The sequence below is a fragment of the Bufo bufo genome, chromosome 9, assembly GCF_905171765.1.
Source record: "Bufo bufo chromosome 9, aBufBuf1.1, whole genome shotgun sequence".
In the NCBI taxonomy this organism is placed as follows: Eukaryota; Metazoa; Chordata; class Amphibia; order Anura; family Bufonidae; genus Bufo; species Bufo bufo.
The window spans coordinates 172,905,739-172,926,077 of NC_053397.1; the positions used below are offsets into that span (position 1 = coordinate 172,905,739).

Sequence of the window (20,339 nt, forward strand, 5' to 3'; positions counted from 1 at the left end):
TGTAATCACATCTGCCTGGCCCTATCAATCAGAGTGCAGGGGGTGCGGCAGTTGTAGAGAGAGCAGAGCCTCTAGGTGTAACGGTAACGCCCCCGGTGCTCCTTGAGGTTAATTTGCATATATTAAAACATAATTTTTCTCAGAAATGCGGGCACATATGTACATGGGACCAACACAGATGCCTTTGCAGCGACCGGGTCCGCAGGGGCAACACATGAGCTACGGTGGGCCGATGGAGTTAGTAGTAGTTTGTACTCACGGTTAGCAGAGCCTCCCTGGGTCAGCGTGCAGTGAAGGGAAAGACGGCACAAAATCCCTCGGGGCACTCTCTATTTGTCCAGGGACTCCCGCCAGATGGTGGTTGAGGTGCCCTTGGTGGAGTAGGTGTTTTGGGTGCCTTGGAGGCAGGGTCCCTGGTGTTCGTGACGCCAGCACCGTTAGTTGCAAATGAAGGTGGTAGAAAGGATGAGGAGTCAATTGTAGTAAATAACAGAACTTTTACTAGATCACTTGTCTTCAGGTAGTCAGTACAGTTCATGTATATGGCAAAGCAATAATCCAAATATTGGTTTAGCTGTATTCCTCATAACAGGCTAGGCAATTGTAGGAGTTTTCCTTCTTTCTATATCTGTCTATATCTTGTCCACTCTCTAGCACTCAGGTACTGAATGTAATAACTCTTACTGGTCAGTAGCAATCCACACGTAAGGCATCAGTCTTCTGCTCCATTCTTTAGAAAAGATGCTCACTGAAGAATTACGGTCCACTATATCCATAGAGGCATGTGGTAAAGGATAACTTTGCGCATTAATCATCCGGCTGTGTCCAGGTACTTTTTGGTTCCTCCTGGTCACTGGTGCTTGTGAAGTCCATTGGCTAATTTAGCTCTAACCTCCACTAGACTTTCTCTATATCCAGACGTAGACTCGCTGGTCCGTGCTGTGCTGCTGTAATACTGTTCTCTATGCTCCCTTAGCTTGATCAGGGCCAAGGGGCTAAAATAGCAGCTACATTGTGGACTAGGCCTGTTCTGCTCCTCCAGTAACTTACTCAACTCTCAACTACTCCACTCAACTCCCAACCTCTCCTCCCTCTATTAGGATACCCCAGCTATATATACTGTATATATAAGTGATGCCAGCACCACCTAGGGGCGAATAGATGTAATGAACCTCTAACAGCCTGGTAACAGGAATTACAGCTTGATACCACAATACATTATAAATACACATATATCAAAAGTTTAGAGTGCCCACATATAACACATACAGTTGCAAGAAAAAGTATGTGAACCCTTTGGAATGATATGGATTTCTGTACAAATTGGTCAGAAAATGTGATCTGATCTTCATCTAAGTCACAACAATAGACAATCACAGTCTGCTTAAACTAATAACACACAAAGAATTAAATGTTACCATGTTTTTATTGAACACACCATGTAAACATTCACAGTGCAGGTGGAAAATGTATGTGAACCCTTAGACTAATGACATCTCCAAGAGCTAATTGCAGTGAGGTGTCAGCCAACTGGAGTCCAATCAATGAGATGAGATTGGAGGTGTTGGTTACAGCTGCCCTGCCCTATAAAAAACACACACCAGTTCTGGGTTTCCTTTTCACAAGAAGCATTGCCTGATGTGAATGATGCCTCGCACAAAAAAGCTCTCAGAAGACCTACAATTTAGAATTGCTGACTTGCATAAAGCTGGTGGAGTAGCAGCAGTGCTGCTGGCAGATGTGATTACATTTACACTGTCTAGTCCCGTCAATCACAGCTGGAAAGGGTTATAAAAGTATCTCCAAAAGCCTTGCTGTTCATCAGTCCAAGGTAAGACAAATTGTCTATAAATGGAGAAAGTTCAGCACTGCTGCTACTCTCCATAGGAGTGTCCGTCCTGTAAAGATGACTGCAAGAGCACAGCGCAGACTGCTCAATGAGGTGAAGAAGAATCCTACAGTGTCAGCTAAAGACTTACAAAAGTCTCTGGCATATGCTAACATCCCGGTTAGTGAATCTACGATACGTAAAACACTAAACAAGAATGGATTTCATGGGAGGATACCACAGAAGAAGCCACTGCTGTCCAAACAAAACAATGCTGCATGTTTACAGTTTGCACAAGAGCACCTGGATGTTCCACAGCAGTACTGGCAAAATATTCTGTGGACAGAGGAAACCAAAGTTGAGTTGTTTGTAAGAAACACACAACACTATGTGTGGAGAAAAAGAGGCACAGCACACCAACATCAAAACCTCATCCCAACTGTGAAGTATGGTGGTGGGGGCATCATGGTTTGGGGCTGCTTTGCTGCGTCAGGGCCTGGACGAATTGCTATCATCGAAGGAAAAATTAATTCCCAAGTTTATCAAGACATTTTGCAGGAGAACTTTAGGCCATCTGTCCACCAGCTGAAGCGCAACAGAAGATGGGTGTTGCAACAGGACAACGACCCAGAGCATAGAAGTAAATAAACAACAGAATGGCTTAAACAGAAGAAAATACGCCTTCTGGAGTGGCCCAGTCAGAATCCTGACCTCAACCCGATTGAGATGCTGTGGCATGAACTCAAGAAAGCGATTCACACCAGACATCAAGAATATTACTGAACTGAAACAGTTCTGCAAAGAGGAATGGTCAAGAATTACTCCTGACCGTTGTGCACGTCTGATCTGCAACTACAGGAAACATTTGGTTGACGTTATTGCTGCCAAAGGAGGTTCAACCAGTTATTAAATCCAAGGGTTCACATACTTTTTCCATCTGCACTGTGAATGTTTACATGGTGTGTTCAATAAAAACATGGTAACATTTAATTCTTTGTGTTATTAGTTTAAGCAGACTGTGATTGTCTATTGTTGTGACTTAGATGAAGATCAGATCACATTTTATGACCAATTTGTACAGAAATCCATTTCATTCCAAAGGGTTCACATACTTTTTCTTGCAACTGTAGTGGGACACTGCACCTTCAGCTGCTAAGAGCACATGTAACAGGTCAGCCAGTGTCATAGGTACAAATCTGCTGAGAGATGCCCTATAAGTTAGGGGTTTTCACCGTTGGGAAACCAGCATCTGTTAAACTAAGATGGCTCTGAAAAGCTGAATAGAATGTGAAATATTCTGTATAGAAGTATCACATAACAATCTTTGGTATAATTCTTTATTTTTGTCTTTAAAATGCTCGTTAATATGCAGTTATCTAGGTTACAACTATTTCATGTAAACTATCTCTGCTTGGGTTTTATAGCTATACAGTGAATATGGGAGGAGTGGTCCTATCAATGCAAGGCTGTAGTCACACATGTCAGACTCTGAGTATAGAACCTAAATGCTGCAAAGGATTCTGGGGCACTGCATGTACTGGTATGTACCAATATTTCCTTAGAGAATTCAAAATATGGACAAAGTCCTATGATATGAATCACTATGAATCTAATAGCATGAATAACGGAATTAGTGATTTGTTGATTACATTTAAATACATAACTTTTAATAAAGATAATTTAGAATAATAGGCCCAAAAATACAAAGATAAACAATTAATAATCAGAGCGGCGGTATACCGGTTAGTTGTGCACGGCGGCACCCAATATATAATAAGGGGAATGCTCGGCGGCACCCAGGAATAAACCGTACTCCTACCACTCAGTAGTCTGCGTCCAGGGTGCAGAAAGCGTCCAGATGATGTCACGTTGGTTGACTCCTATGAAGGCGCTATTCTGCTGTAGGGATGGCGGGGTGCAGCTATGGCCCTGGTTTGCCCTATAAACGTGGTCTGTGGCTTGCCCTGATACTAGTGGGGGATAGCAGCCTAACCACAGGGCACTCGTCCTTAAAAGGGCGACCCCGTCCGGAACCTTGCCCTGTCGCCTGGCCCTGAATTGCCCTACTCTAGTCCCGCTCCCTACATGCACATTTCAGCAAGATAGCATCATCAGGGGAGATGTATAGGACTCTGAAGGCTTTTAAAGATCAGTGATGCTAAATGATAATTTCATCACTGATCATAGGTGGACTTTTTGTGGAGTACTAGGTAATGCTCCACCATAGAAACGGGCATCCTTAGATAAGCCACGGGCAGTAAATCGCACCCGCGCTCTCTTGCCGCCAGAATTTAAACGCCAGATACGGCTCTCACCTGTCTAGCGTGCCGCGTCATTGATTCAATGCGTCTGACGTGGCTCAGACCCATGCGCATGCGCGAAGGCTGGGAATCAGACTCGTGTGTCATATCGGCCGCGCATGCGCTCTGGTCCCGCTCAACGGTGGTCACGTGGGGCGCCGCTCGGACTAGATGACGTGAGCGCGTCCTCTCGTCCTGTGGGTAACAGGGCGGTCAGCTAGGATTGGTTGCCATGGAGCTGGGCGCGTCCCCAGCAACCAGTCGCTGGTCGGTCTAGTGATATAGACCTCGTAGATAAGAAGGCATTTACGGCATATTGATCACGGGTTAAATGATACAAGGATAAGGGGACTGGAGTTCAAGACTCAGATCCATGAGAATCGAGCAGTTAGGTAAATACAGACAGATGTTACTACATAAAATTTATAATGCTGATCCAGTAGCCTCGGTGTGCGTGTACCACGATGATTGATAATGATTATAATAGTACACGCTTCACAGGGCTCATGATAGTACGCGCTTCACAGAGCTCATGAAGCATGATTAGGGTAAAATTCACCTAGTCCATTTCTATTTTTATATATATAAAAGAAACGTTAATCAGAGACGTTCGTTTGGGGGTTCATATTTTGAGGGGGTGGTTGGGATGCTCAGACAAAGCAGCTAAAGTTGAGTTGTTCGTTCAGTCCGGAAGGTGAAACTGTCCGCAACCTAAAAATCCATCTGGTCTCATGCTGTAATAGTAAACGATCCCAATCACCTCCTCTTACTGGTTGTTTAACCAGTTCGATCCCTGTGGCTCTCAAACATTTGGGATTCCCATTGTGGGCTTCATGTATATGCCTCGAGACTGCTGTGTCTCTCTTGTTCGCTATATCTCCCAAATGTTCCCCTATACGTCTACGCAGCTCCCTTTTAGTTTTCCCCACATACTCCATTTTACACGTGCATGTTAATTTGTATATTACACCGCTGCTGCGGCAATTAATGAAGTCGCGTATTTCAAAGGAGCGTTGTAGGTTTGTACTCTCAAAAGTCTTGCTCGGTTTGAGGGTGCCACATGCCACACAGTCACTACCACATCTGAAGCAACCCAGAGGTCTACGGTCTAACCAGGTACCCCTTTGCCGGTACAGGCTGGAGGTGGCTGTGGACTAGAACATCCCTCAAACTTTGCCCCCTCCTGAACGTGATCTGCGGGTAGTCATGGACACTGTCCCGGATGTCTGGGTCCATCAGAAGAATGGGCCAATGCTTCTGTAGTATTTGTCTAACACTGTGTGACATATTGTCGAACGTCCCGATTAGGCGAATTTTATGGTCTCCATCTGTTTTTTCTTTAGGTGACAGGAGATTAATGCGGGGTACTGCCATGGCTTTTTGGTAGCCCTGTCGCAGCACCTTGTCCGGATAACCTCTAGAAAGAAACCTCTGTCTAAGGTCTCTTGCCTGCCTAACAAATTCATTGTGATTAGAACAATTGCGACGCAGGCGCAGATACTGTCCACCTGGGATACCCTTTTTCAACGGTGTGGGGTGTCCACTGGTCCAGTGGAGTACCGAGTTGGTGGATGTGGGTTTCCTATAAATCGTGGTCTGTATCTCATCCGATTCACCCCTGGATATACATACATCTAGGAATGGTAATGACCTCCATTCTATTTCGTGGGTGAATCTCAGGCCCACAGAGTTACAGTTCAACCCACCAACAAACTCGGTAAAAGCCTCCTTGGAGTTATTCCAGATAATGAAGATGTCGTCGATGTACCGGGCCCATAATAAAATGTTCCCGGTACTCGACGACCCCTCCTCAGAAAAAGCAGTGGTGGATTCCCACCAGCCCAGGAACAGATTGGCATAGGATGGCGCACATGAGCATCCCATTGCCGTGCCCCTGAGCTGGTGGTAAATCCTTCCACTGTAGAGGAAAACATTATGGGTGAGGAGAAATCGCAGCAGTCTCAAAACAAAGATATTGTGTTGAGTATACTGCTGTCCCCTCATACTCAAAAAATGTTGTACCGCCCCTAGGCCTGCCTCATGGGGAATCGACGAATACAGCGCCTCCACGTCTATGCTGGCCAGCCACGAATCTGCATCTATGGTAATACCTTCTAGTCTCTTGAGCAGATCTGTTGTATCCCTTGTGTAGGAGGGAAGTGAAATGACAAATGGCATAAGAATTTTATCTATATAGATGCCCAGGTTCTGACAGATACTTCCTATTCCAGACACTATCGGTCTACCTTTCAGTGGTTTGGTCCCTTTATGCACCTTGGGAAGGCTGTAGAATGTCGCCATGATGGGAAATTTAGGGAAGAGGAAGTCATATTCAACATCACTGATCAGGCGGTCATTCCTAGCTTCTGTAAGGATCTTTTTCAATTCAGTCAGGTATGAGTCGGTTGGGTTCGAGGGCAAGACAGCATAGCTGTCTTTGTCCTTCAGGATTTGATGACACATAATTTCGTAATCCAACCGATTCATAACCACCACATTACCTCCTTTATCAGAAGGTTTGATAATGCATGTAGAGTCATCTTTCAGTGATTTGATGGCCATCCGTTCCTCCCTTGTACAGTTCGGAGTCTGACGTGATGGGCACAGTGTAGACAGGTCCTCCAGTACCAACTGAGAGAAAACATCCACACATGATACATCCATCAGGGGGGGCATCCTTCTACTTTTGTTGGTTAGTGTAGTGAAGGGACCCTCACCTTCTGGTTTTGACCTGTCCTCCGCCAAACTGTGTAGCAGTTGGACATCTGGTAATAGATCGGGTGGAATTCCTAACTCTCTACACTTACGTTTGTCATTATTCTTGAACAATTTGTGCCAGCGTAATTTACGAATAAATAGCTGCACATCTTTCGTCCATGTGAACAGGTCAAAACCACGTGACGGGACAAATGAGAGGCCTTTACTCAGGACCGTCATCTCCAAGTCCGAGAGGGCCCTGCTGGATAAATTAATTACTTTTGGTCCACCTATGATCAGTGATGAAATTATCATTTAGCATCACTGATCTTTAAAAGCCTTTAGAGTCCTATACATCTCCCCTGATGATGCTATCTTGCTGAAATGTGCATGTAGGGAGCGGGACTAGAGTAGGGCAATTCAGGGCCAGGCGACAGGGCAAGGTTCCGGACGGGGTCGCCCTTTTAAGGACGAGTGCCCTGTGGTTAGGCTGCTATCCCCCACTAGTATCAGGGCAAGCCGCAGACCACGTTTATAGGGCAAACCAGGGCCATAGCTGCACCCCGCCATCCCTACAGCAGAATAGCGCCTTCATAGGAGTCAACCAACGTGACATCATCTGGACGCTTTCTGCACCCTGGACGCAGACTACTGAGTGGTAGGAGTACGGTTTATTCCTGGGTGCCGCCGAGCATTCCCCTTATTATATATTGGGTGCCGCCGTGCACAACTAACCGGTATACCGCCGCTCTGATTATTAATTGTTTATCTTTGTATTTTTGGGCCTATTATTCTAAATTACCAATATTTCCTTCTTACAATATAATAGAGCTGAGAAATCATGTGGCCACTGTGTATTGCTTTGCTGTAAATGTTAAACTGTCACATCACTGTCATTTGTTCTTTTAATTGGGTTTTCCATTTTCGAGGACCTTTGGTGAAATCCCTCCATGTGGCCAGACCTGTGTTGGGAAGCTTACTTACCTGATGGTTACTGGCCTGAGTTCACCATTTTCCAGGCTTACTGTGTTCTTTTTTTTTTTAAATATAGGCGTTTGCTTATGTTGTAATTTCTTACCTCGTGTACATCTTCCTTATACTTTTTTTTTTTATCGATATGCTCTTTCCTGAACTATTTTCACCATATCAACAAATCACTCAATTATGTATGTAGCGCTTCCTGTTGCTTTATCCAACCAAACCCATGATGCACTTCTTTCTCTGCCACAGCTCCAGCACCGCCACTAACAACACCCAGCTAGTTTATAGCTCTTCCCACCAGCTAGTTACATAGACACTCCCCTATCACTGCCCCTAACAATGTCCAGCTAGTTTATAGCTCCTCCCACCCAGCTAGTTACATAGACGCTCCTCCCACCCAGCTAGTTACATAGACACTTTCCTATCACCGCCCCTAACAACTCCCAGCTAGTTTATAGCTCCTCCCACCCAGCTAGTTACATAGACACTCCCCTATCACTGCCCCTAACAACTCCCAGCTAGTTTATAGCTCCTCCCACCCAGCTAGTTACATAGACACTCCCCTATCACTGCCCCTAACAATGTCCAGCTAGTTTATAGCTCCTCCCACCCAGCTAGTTACATAGACGCTTCTCCCACCCAGCTAGTTACATAGACACTTTCCTATCACCGCCCCTAACAACTCCCAGCTAGTTTATAGCTCCTCCCACCCAGCTAGTTACATAGACACTCCCCTATCACTGCCCCTAACAACTCCCAGCTAGTTTATAGCTCCTCCCACACAGCTAGTTACATAGACACTCCCCTATCACTGCCCCTAACAACTCCCAGCTAGTTTATAGCTCCTCCCACCCAGCTAGTTACATAGACACTCTCCTATCCATGGTCTTCTCTGGGCCCACGCTGCACAGTCCTGACTGCGTACAGTGTTGGGACGTAGTAGGCGCACCATGACCTAACTCTGCGATGTCAGGTCACAGTTTAGCGCGGGCCTAAAGAAGGTCAGGGAGTGTGACTGCAGGAATGAACAACAGACCTGCAGGGTAGCGTCAGAGCAGGAGAGGTACTGTAAGTTAATTAATTTATTTTGGGCCTGACATGGAGGTCTAAAGCAGGTCTGATTTGAGGTCCGATGGGGGTCTGATATGGGGGGTCTAACATTGAGGTCTGATGAGGGTCAGATCTGAGGTTTGATATTTGGGTCTGAGGATCTGATATGGGGGTTTGATCTGAGGTCTGATATGAGGATATGATATGGGGGTCTGATCTGATATGGGAGTCTGATTTAAGGTCTGATATGGGGTTCTGATCTGATATGGTGGTCTGATTTGAGGTCTGATATGGGGGTCTGATCTGATATGGGGTTCTGATTTGAGGTCTGATATGGGGGTCTGATCTGATATGGTGGTCTGATTTGAGGTCTGATATGGGGGTCTAAATCTGAGGTGTGATAGGGGGGTCTGATCTAAGGGTCTGATACGGGGGTCTGATCTGAAAGGTAAGGAGGTATGTAAAGGGCATTTTTTTTACTGGCACACATTATAAGGGAGTATTGTTCGTACTGGTGCACATCAGGGGGCATTTTTCTACTGGCACACAGGAGAATAATTACTACTGGAGGACTATGTGGGGAAGAGGGGCCCAAGCTGAACTCTTGCATCAGGGCCCATGAACCTTTAGCTATGCCACTGCCTTAGGCACTATGTAACATGAATTATTATTTCAGGACAGTCCTGGGGGACTTTTTTTTAGGGCCCACACTCCATATAGAACCATCTGACCCAGATGCTGGCTTGTACCGTGTCCTACACCACTTATATTTTAATGGACTAATAAAGAGAAGAAGTTTTATGGTGAGTGCCGCATGCTTTGTATCTTTTTGGGCTGCACATCTCACTCAGAAACCCCAATGGCCTGGCTGGCTGGAAACCAAGTGACAAAATGAGCACAATGATCTGCACTGAAGGGGTTATTCAGGGTGAACCTAGGCCAGAAACCAAGCTTGTGCCAAGGCTGATGTTGGCAGAAAAAGATGGGGAATGCTAGGAGAGAAGGAACAGTGGTACAGTTTGTTAGGATGTAAATAGTCCGTTATAGTGATAAAAAGTACACTGCTCAAAAAAATAAAGGGAACACTTAAACAACACAATGTAACTCCAAGTCAATCACACCTCTGTGAAATCAAACTGTCCACTTAGGAAGCAACACTGAGTGACAATCAATTTCACATGCTGTTGTGCAAATGGGATAGACAACAGGTGGAAATTATAGGCAATTAGCAAGACACCCCCAATAAAGGAGTGGTTCTGCAGGTGGTGACCACAGACCACTTCTCCGTTCCTATGCTTCCTGGCTGATGTTTTGGTCACTTTTGAATGCTGGCGGTGCTTTCACTCTAGTGATAGTATGAGACTGAGTCTACATCCCACACAAGTGGCTCAGGTAGTGCAGCTTATCCAGGATTGCACATCAATGCGAGCTGTGGCAAGAAGGTTTGCTGTGTCTGTCAGCGTAGTGTCCAGAGCATGGAGGCGCTACCAGGAGACAGGCCAGTACATCAGGAGACGTGGAGGAGGCCGTAGGAGGGCAACAACCCAGCAGCAGGACCGCTACCTCCGCCTTTGTGCAAGGAGGAACAGGAGGAGCACTGCCAGAGCCCTGCAAAATGACCTCCAGCAGGCCACAAATGTGCACGTGTCTGCTCAAACGGTCAGAAACAGACTCCATGAGGGTGATATGAGGGCCCGACGTCCACAGGTGGGGGTTGAGCTTACAGCCCAACACCGTGCAGGACGTTTGGCATTTGCCAGAGAACACCAAGATTGGCAAATTCGCCACTGGCGCCCTGTGCTTTTCACAGATGAAAGCAGGTTCACACTGAGCACATGTGACAGACGTGACAGAGTCTGGAGACGCCGTGGAGAACGTTCTGCTGCCTGCAACATCCTCCAGCATGACCAGTTTGGCATTGGGTCAGTAATGGTGTGGGGTGGCATTTCTTTGGAGGGCCGCACAGCCCTCCATGTGCTCGCCAGAGGTAGCCTGACTGCCATTAGGTACCGAGATGAGATCCTCAGACCCCTTGTGAGACCATATGCTGGTGCGGTTGGCCCTGGGTTCCTCCTAATGCAAGACAATGCTAGACCTCATGTGGCTGGAGTGTGTCAGCAGTTCCTGCAAGACGAAGGCATTGATGCTGTGGACTGGCCCGCCCGTTCCCCAGACCTGAATCCAATTGAGCACATCTGGGACATCACGTCTCGCTCTATCCACCAACGTCACATTGCACCACAGACTGTCCAGGAGTTGGCAGATGCTTTAGTCCAGGTCTCGGAGGAGATCCCTCAGGAGACCGTCCGCCACCTCATCAGGAGCATGCACAGGCGTTGTAGGGAGGTCATACAGGCACGTGGAGGCCACACACACTACTGAGCCTCATTTTGACTTGTTTTAAGGACATTACATCAAAGTTGGATCAGCCTGTAGTGTGTTTTTCCACTTTAATTTTGAGGGTGACTCCAAATCCAGACCTCCATGGGTTGAAAAATGTGATTTCCATTTTTTTATTTTTGTGTGATTTTGTTGTCAGCACATTCAACTATGTAAAGAACAAAGTATTTCAGAAGAATATTTAATTAATTCAGATCTAGGATGTGTTATTTTTGTGTTTCCTTTATTTTTTTGAGCAGTGTATATTGTTCCAGAAATTTTCTGCCCCATTGCTAACTGTATATTACGCCCAATTTTTTATTATTTCATTAATTTACACAATTTGGACCTTTTTTCTATATACAAAGGATTTTTGTGCTATTTTGTAAATTTACCCATATTGTAATGCATGAAAAATTGCATTTTTAACACTTTGAGCCTTGAATGTCTGTCTTTGACCATCCAAAATGTTGAGAGATATGACTAAAATAATGTCACTACTGCAGGAACTCTCTGCATCGGTAAGGACCTTTTCTGTACAAGATTGTTTGCTACAAATGCAAGTACAGACATGGCCAAAGTATAGAACCTGTACAACAATTCATACACTGTTATGGCAAGGCCTGAGGGAGTGATGCTTGACTTAGATTCAAATAACACCAAAGGTAGAAGTCATGCTTCACCCCCACAGGTCCTCCACTAAGTATAACACAGGACTAGTGTTGAGCAAACTTGTGGTTTCAAATTCGGGTTATCTAAGGATCCCGTTATGGATTCCTCTACCACGAGCCATAACTTATGGTCTGTGTTAGTAGAATCCATAACGGAATTCTTAGGTAACCTGAACCTTGGATGCTGAACTTAAAACCACAAGTTCGCTCAACACTACACAGGACAGTTTTTTTTTTTCTGGAGGGTTTCTTGAATGAATTCCTAAGGGGAAAAAATCTATGTTAATAGCCATAAAGTCAAGCCACAAAATGTGGGCCTATACTAACTCATGTTAATGTAACTCTTTAACAGAATGTCCCGGGAGCTCTTCAAACCCGTGCAACAATCATGGGACCTGCATGGACGGCCTGCAAGGCAATGGGACATGTATATGTAATGTAAGTGCCAGCATCTGTGAAAGTGGGGAAGTGTCTTGCATCCTACAAACATAAAGATGTAGGAGGTCATCTATTAAGACCGGCTTTTTAGACACCGGTCTTGATATCCCTTTAGCTGGCCTCTACCGCTCCCTTGCTGGCTTAGATTTAGACTCTTTTCTACGTCTAGAACAGGCGTAGAAAATGATAAAGGAGACGGGCCTACTGGCCCGCCCCTTCCCTCCCATGTCATGCCCCCATATTTTAGGGTACATTCACACTAGCGTTATTCATTTCCGTATTGAAATTCGGTAAAGGGTCTCAATACCGGAAAAAAGAAAACATCAGTTTTTTCCTAATGCATTCTGAATGGAAAGCAATCCGTTCAGTATGCATCACGATGTCCCTTATACGGTATTTGTCCGGACAATATACCGCAGCATGCTGCGATATTTTTTCCGGACAAAATCCCGGAACATTACCGCACTTGCCGGATTTCCATAGAGATGTATTAATGACTGTTTTCCGGTCTGCGCATGTGCTGGGATATAGGAGGAGTGGGTTTCTTTGAAAAAAATTTAAATACCGGATCCGGTAATCTGGATGAGATGGATCCAGTATTTCACCAGATTCATCTAACGAATCCAGAAAAAAAATCTTTTTGTTTGTATATGGCTTACCGGATCAGGCAGGCAATTCCGTTGCCGAATTCTAACAACGCTAGTGTGAAAGTACCCTTAGACCTGGCATTTTCGGGAAGTGTCACAGATTGTGGTTCAAATAATCTTTGTGTTGCAATCTGCAACAGATATACACTAAAAAGTGGCCTATATCTGTTAGTAGATGACCCCCCGTAATCCATGGGAGCCGGACAACTTCACTTTATATGGAAATGTATATACTGTATATACATGTGTAAATATTTTATGAACAGTATATAAAAGTGGTACGGTTACACAAACATTATACTATGAAGCAAGGGGAAAGATTTCCACGTGTCCAGAACTTGATAATTTTAATTCATTCTTCTTGCTCTAGCCAGGGTTGCCAACCATCCAGAAATTTCTGGACAGTCTGTAAAAATCCGACAAATTTTTCCCTGTGTCCGTGAAAAAAAATAGATTTGTCCGTGATTTTTTTGAGGTTGGTGGTACTTTACTAGATTATTTTGGTGGTAATTATCATAATTTTACAGCTTACAGTAAATGCTGGTAATGAGTTCTTATAAGCATATTGAGCTATAGACGTGTATTATCATCATTCATTATGGTTTTCCAATGTGTCCGTAAAAAATATTAGCTTCCTGTGATTTTGGGGAAAAAAGAAAAATTCTGGTTGGCAACCCTGGTTATAGCAGGATTATTAACAGTAAGCAGTTACTACAACAATTGTGTAGAAGTGGAAGAAGAAAAATGTTTGAGGCAGCAAAACAGTGCCTCTATGGCGGGGATCAGCAACCTCCGGCACTCCAGCTGTTCTGAAACCCAAAGGCCCAGAATCCTCCTTTCACTTTTGTGGGAGTAACAAGAAAAGCTGAATAAGTGTGTATGCTGGGAGTTGTAGTTTTACAGCAGCTGGAGTGCCAAAGGTTGCTGATCCCTGCTCTATGGCTATCAGAAGGGGAAATAAGGATTGAGCGTGTTGGATTTTTTGCTCATTGGGGGATCATCCCTTACTATAAGACCATTGTTTATACCCCTCTCCCCACTGAAATAAGCATGTATACTCAGGGAAGACAGAGCTCTCAGCTGAACAAGGGGTCGGCTAACAACCACTTAATTGTAAGGTATACCAGTTCTGGTGAGACCTGCATGTACCCCTGCTTAAAGGAAATGTGTGATCAGAAAAATGTTGGTGATTTTTCTTAATTTTTTATTTTCGCTGTCACTATTTTTGGGTTTTCCATATTACACTGACCACCAAGCCTAATAATTATATCAAGACTTAAGGGTCTGTGAAGATCACTTTTCAGAAGTCACCTCATTATCATCACATGCAGGATAACAATGAAAGATAAAACCACTGTATAAATAACACAGGATCCACAATTCATAACAGGTGATATCACAGCTTATCTACTCCCCTCCTTACACAATGACCTCTGCACAGGTCACAGAGCATGTCTAGAAAACTCTCTCAATGAACATCTCCTGTCTAGTGTGACTGTTCATGCGGCTGCTGTAAAGCAGATCTTTAAACGCTTCTGAACAGCTTCTAGGTCAAGATGGCAGCTCCCATAATCATGAAGAGGTAATTGACTTAAAAATTTGCAATCAGATATTAAAATCAGATTAGAAACAGTAACATGCCTGAATATCCCTTTAAATGTATATTAACCCATGACATAAACATTTATTTAGTAGTTAACCACCTCCGGACCGCCTAACGCAGGATCGCGTTCCGGAGGTGGCAGCCCTGCGCACAGTCACGCATATACGCGTCATCTCGCGAGACGCGAGACTTCCTGTGAACGCGCGCACACAGGCGCGCGCGCTCACAGGAACGGAAGGTAAGAGAGTTGATCTCCAGCCTGCCAGCGGCGATCGTTCGCTGGCAGGCTGGAGATGTGTTTTTTTTAACCCCTAACAGGTATATTAGACGCTGTTTTGATAACAGCGTCTAATATACCTGCTACCTGGTCCTCTGGTGGTCCCCTTTGTTTGGATCGACCACCAGAGGACACAGGTAGCTCAGTAAAGTAGCACCAAGCACCACTACACTACACTACACCCCCCCCCCGTCACTTATTAACCCCTTATTAGCCCCTGATCACCCCTAATCACCCCTGATCACCCCATATAGACTCCCTGATCACCCCCCTGTCATTGATTACCCCCCTGTCATTGATCAACCCCCTGTAAAGCTCCATTCAGACGTCCGCATGATTTTTACGGATCCACTGATAGATGGATCGGATCAGCAAAACGCATCCGGACGTCTGAATGAAGCCTTACAGGGGCGTGATCAATGACTGTGGTGATCACCCCATATAGACTCCCTGATCACCCCCCTGTCATTGATTACCCCCCTGTCATTGATTACCCCCCTGTAAAGCTCCATTCAGACGTCCGCATGATTTTTACGGATCCACTGATAGATGGATCGGATCCGCAAAACGCATCCGGACGTCTGAATGAAGCCTTACAGGGGCATGATCAATGACTGTGGTGATCACCCCATATAGACTCCCTGATCACCCCCCTGTAAAGCTCCATTCAGATGTCCGCATGATTTTTACGGATGCACTGATACATGGATCGGATCCGCAAAACGCATCCGGTCGTCTGAATGAAGCCTTACAGGGGCATGATCAATGACTGTGGTGATCACCCCCCTGTCATTGATTACCCCCCTGTAAAGCTCCATTCAGATGTCCGCATGATTTTTACGGATGCACTGATAGATGGATCGGATCCGCAAAACGCATCCGGACGTCTGAATGAAGCCTTACAGGGGCGTGATCAATGACTGTGGTGATCACCCCATATAGACTCCCTGATCACCCCCCTGTCATTGATTACCCCCCTGTAAAGCTCCATTCAGACGTCCGCATGATTTTTACGGATGCACTGATAGATGGATCGGATCCGCAAAACGCATCCGGACGTCTGAATGAAGCCTTACAGGGGCGTGATCAATGACTGTGGTGATCACCCCATATAGACTCCCTGATCACCCCCCTGTCATTGATTACCCCCCTGTAAAGCTCCATTCAGACGTCCGCATGATTTTTACGGATGCACTGATAGATGGATCGGATCCGCAAAACGCATCCGGACGTCTGAATGAAGCCTTACACGGGCGTGATCAATGACTGTGGTTATCACCCCATATAGACTCCCTGATCACCCCCCTGTCATTGATCAACCCCCCTGTCATTGATCAACCCCCCTGTCATTGATCAACCCCCCTGTCATTGATCACCCCCCTGTCATTGATCACCCCCCCTGTCATTGATCACCCCTCTGTGAGGCTCCATTCAGATATTTTTTTGGCCCAAGTTAGCGGAATTATTTTTTTTTTTTCTTACAAAGTCTCATATTCCACTAACTTGTGTCAAAAACTAAAATCTCACATGAACTCACCATACCCCTCACGGAATCCAAATGCGTAAAATTTTTTAGACATTTATATTCCAGACTTCTTCTCACGCTTTAGGGCCCCTAGAATGCCAGGGCAGTATAAATACCCCACATGTGACCCCATTTCGGAAAGAAGACACCCCCAGGTATTCCGTGAGGGGCATATTGAGTCCATGAAAGATTGAAATTTTTGTCCCAAGTTAGCGGAACGGGAGACTTTGTGAGAAAAAAAATTAAAAATATCAATTTCCGCTAACTTGTGCCAAAAAAAAAAAAATTTCTATGAACTCGCCATGCCCCTCATTGAATACCTTGGGGTGTCTTCTTTCCAAAATGGGGTCACATGTGGGGTATTTATACTGCCCTGGCATTCTAGGGGCCCCAAAGCGTGAGAAGAAGTCTGGTATCCAAATGTCTAAAAATGCCCTCCTAAAAGGAATTTGGGCACCTTTGCGCATCTAGGCTGCAAAAAAGTGTCACACATCTGGTATCGCCGTACTCAGGAGAAGTTGGGGAATGTGTTTTGGGGTGTCATTTTACATATACCCATGCTGGGTGAGAGAAATATCTTGGTCAAATGCCAACTTTGTATAAAAAAATGGGAAAAGTTGTCTTTTGCCAAGATATTTCTCTCACCCAGCATGGGTATATGTAAAATGACACCCTAAAACACATTCCCCAACTTCTCCTGAATACGGCGATACCACATGTGTGACACTTTTTTGCAGCCTAGGTGGGCAAAGGGGCCCATATTCCAAAGAGCACCTTTAGGATTTCACAGGTCATTTACCTACTTACCACACATTAGGGCCCCTGGAAAATGCCAGGGCAGTATAACTACCCCACAAGTGACCCCATTTTGGAAAGAAGACACCCCAAGGTATTCCGTGAGGGGCATGGCGAGTTCCTAGAATTTTTTATTTTTTGTCACAAGTTAGTGGAAAATAAAAAATTCTAGGAACTCGCCATGCCCCTCACGGAATACCTTGGGGTGTCTTCTTTCCAAAATGGGGTCACTTGTGGGGTAGTTATACTGCCCTGGCATTCTAGGGGCCCAAATGTGTGGTAAGGAGTTTGAAATCAAATTCTGTAAAAAATGACCTGTGAAATCCGAAAGGTGCTCTTTTGAATATGGGCCCCTTTGCCCACCTAGGCTGCAAAAAAGTGTCACACATCTGGTATCTCCGTAATCAGGAGAAGTTGGGGAATGTGTTTTGGGGTGTCATTTTACATATACCCATGCTGGGTGAGAGAAATATCTTGGCAAACGACAACTTTTCCCATTTTGTTATACAAAGTTGGCATTTGACCAAGATATTTATCTCACCCAGCATGGGTATATGTAAAAAGACACCCCAAAACACATTCCTCAACTTCTCCTGAATACAGAGATACCAGATGTGTGACACTTTTTTGCAGCCTAGGTGGGCAAAGGGGCCCACATTCCAAAGAGCACCTTTCGGATTTCACAGGTCATTTACCTACTTACCACACATTTGGGCCCCTAGAATGCCAGGGCAGTATAACTACCCCACAAGTGACCCCATTTTGGAAAGAAGAGACCCCAAGGTATTCGCTGATGGGCATAGTGAGTTCATGAAATTTTTTATTTTTTGTCACAAGTTTGTGGAATATGAGACTTTGTATGAAAAAAAAAAAAAAAAAAAAATCATCATTTCCCACTAACTTGTGACAAAAAATAAAAAATTCTAGGAACTCGCCATGCCCCTCACGGAATACCTTGGGGTGTCTTCTTTCCAAAATGGGGTCACTTGTGGGGTAGTTATACTGCCCTGGTATTCTAGGGGCCCAAATGTGTGGTAAGGAGTTTGAAATCAAATTCAGGAAAAAATGAGGAGTGAAATCCGAAAGGTGCTCTTTGGAATATGGGCCCCTTTGCCCACCTAGGCTGCAAAAAAGTGTCACACATCTGGTATCCCCGTACTCAGGAGAAGTTGAGGAATGTGTTTTGGGGTGTCTTTTTACATATACCCATGCTGGGTGAGATAAATATCTTGGTCAAATGACAACTTTGTATAAAAAAATGGGAAAAGTTGTCTTTTGCCAAGATATTTCTCTCACCCAGCATGGGTATATATAAAATGACACCCCAAAACACATTCCCCACCTTCTCCTGAGTACGGAGATACCAGATGTGTGACACTTTTTTGCAGCCTAGGTGGGCAAAGGGGCCCATATTCCAAAGAGCACCTTTCGGATTTCACAGGTCATTTTTTACAGAATTTGATTTCAAACTCCTTACCACACATTTGGGCCCCTAGAATGCCAGGGCAGTATAACTACCCCACAAGTGACCCCATTTTGGAAAGAAGAGACCCCAAGGTATTCGCTGATGGGCATAGTGAGTTCATAGAACTTTTTATTTTTTGTCACAAGTTAGTGGAATATGAGACTTTGTAAGAAAAAAAAAAAAAAAAAAAAATCATCATTTTCCGCTAACTTGTGACAAAAAATAAAAAGTTCTATGAACTCACTATGCCCATCAGCGAATACCTTAGGGTGTGTACTTTCAGAAATGGGGTCATTTGTGGGGTGTTTGTACTGTCTGGCCATTGTAGAACCTCAGGAAACATGACAGGTGCTCAGAAAGTCAGAGCTGCTTCAAAAAGCGGAAATTCACATTTTTGTACCATAGTTTGTAAACGCTATAACTTTTACCCAAACCATTTTTTTTTTACCCAAACATTTTTTTTTTATCAAAGACATGTAGAACTATAAATTTAGAGCAAAATTTCTATATGGATGTCGTTTTTTTTTGCAAAATTTTACAACTGAAAGTGAAAAATGTCATTTTTTTGCAAAAAAATCGTTAAATTTCGATTAATAACAAAAAAAGTAAAAATGTCAGCAGCAATGAAATACCACCAAATGAAAGCTCTATTAGTGAGAAGAAAAGGAGGTAAAATTCATTTGGGTGGTAAGTTGCATGACCGAGCAATAAACGGTGAAAGTAGTGTAGGTCAGAAGTGTAAAAAGTGGCCTGGTCTTTCAGGGTGTTTAAGCACTGGGGGCTGAGGTGGTTAAAGGGGTTGTCCCACGAAAAATATTCTACAGTTTTCAAACCAGCACCTGGATCTGAATACTTTTGTAATTGCATGTAATTAAAAATGTAGCATAACCACTGAGTTATTCAATAAAATGTATCTCTATACCGCCACTTGCTGTTTGGTCTTTTTCTTATTTCTTTGTCCTGCTCACTGAGAAGGCCGCACATGCTCAGTTTCATCCTTCAACTGCCTCCTGAGCTGTGATAGGGAGAGCTGAGACACGCCTCCTGTTCTGTGATAGGTAGAGCTGGGACACGCCCCCTTAGCTGCAGCAGAGAAGACACGCCCCTTCAGCTGTCAGCTTGATATAAATCTAGCAGAGCAATGAATGGAGAGATCTCTGGATCCATGTGAGGTACAGGGCCGGTTCTAGCTTTGTTAGAAAGAGATTGTCATGTACTATATGATGTCTGGGATAACCCCTTTAACTGGCTTTCTTGCAAAGCGGTCCTGGTGTGTATTACTGTGTGGCATTGAGTCTTGGAGCTTGGTTTAAGGGATTGAGTTACGTTGTACACGTAGAGTTTAATAAATCATGTGTCATGTATTGTGCAGGAAGGATTCACTGGTTTCTCTTGCAATGAATGCTCTGACCCTTCACTGTATGGAGCAAACTGTAACTCTGGTAAGTCAATACACAGTATCCTGCTAGCATTAATCTGAATATTTATATGCAAGTTATCAAGTTCTGACAGTAATAATCTTAAAGGGGTTGTCCAGCCCCTCCACAATTGTAGTTATGTACCTTGTCACCAGTGCTTCTTTCCCGCACCAAGGGTTCTGCCCCCTCATTCTCATCTTCAGTGGACTGGAAGTGTGTCCTTTCCATTATCTCATGGACCACTGCAGCCATTCACTGGCCTCAG

General features: G+C 44.6%; 1 protein-coding gene across 1 annotated transcript in view; it reads left to right on the forward strand.

The window, feature by feature from the left end:
* The window catches only part of STAB1 (stabilin 1), a 382,691-nt gene that overhangs the window by 46,211 nt on the left and 316,141 nt on the right, over positions 1-20,339 (forward strand). The window contains exons 3-5 of the mRNA XM_040408846.1: positions 3,253-3,368; positions 12,259-12,344; positions 20,029-20,098. Coding sequence (XP_040264780.1) covers positions 3,253-3,368; positions 12,259-12,344; positions 20,029-20,098 — 272 coding nt within the window. The remainder of the gene's footprint in view (positions 1-3,252; positions 3,369-12,258; positions 12,345-20,028; positions 20,099-20,339) is intronic.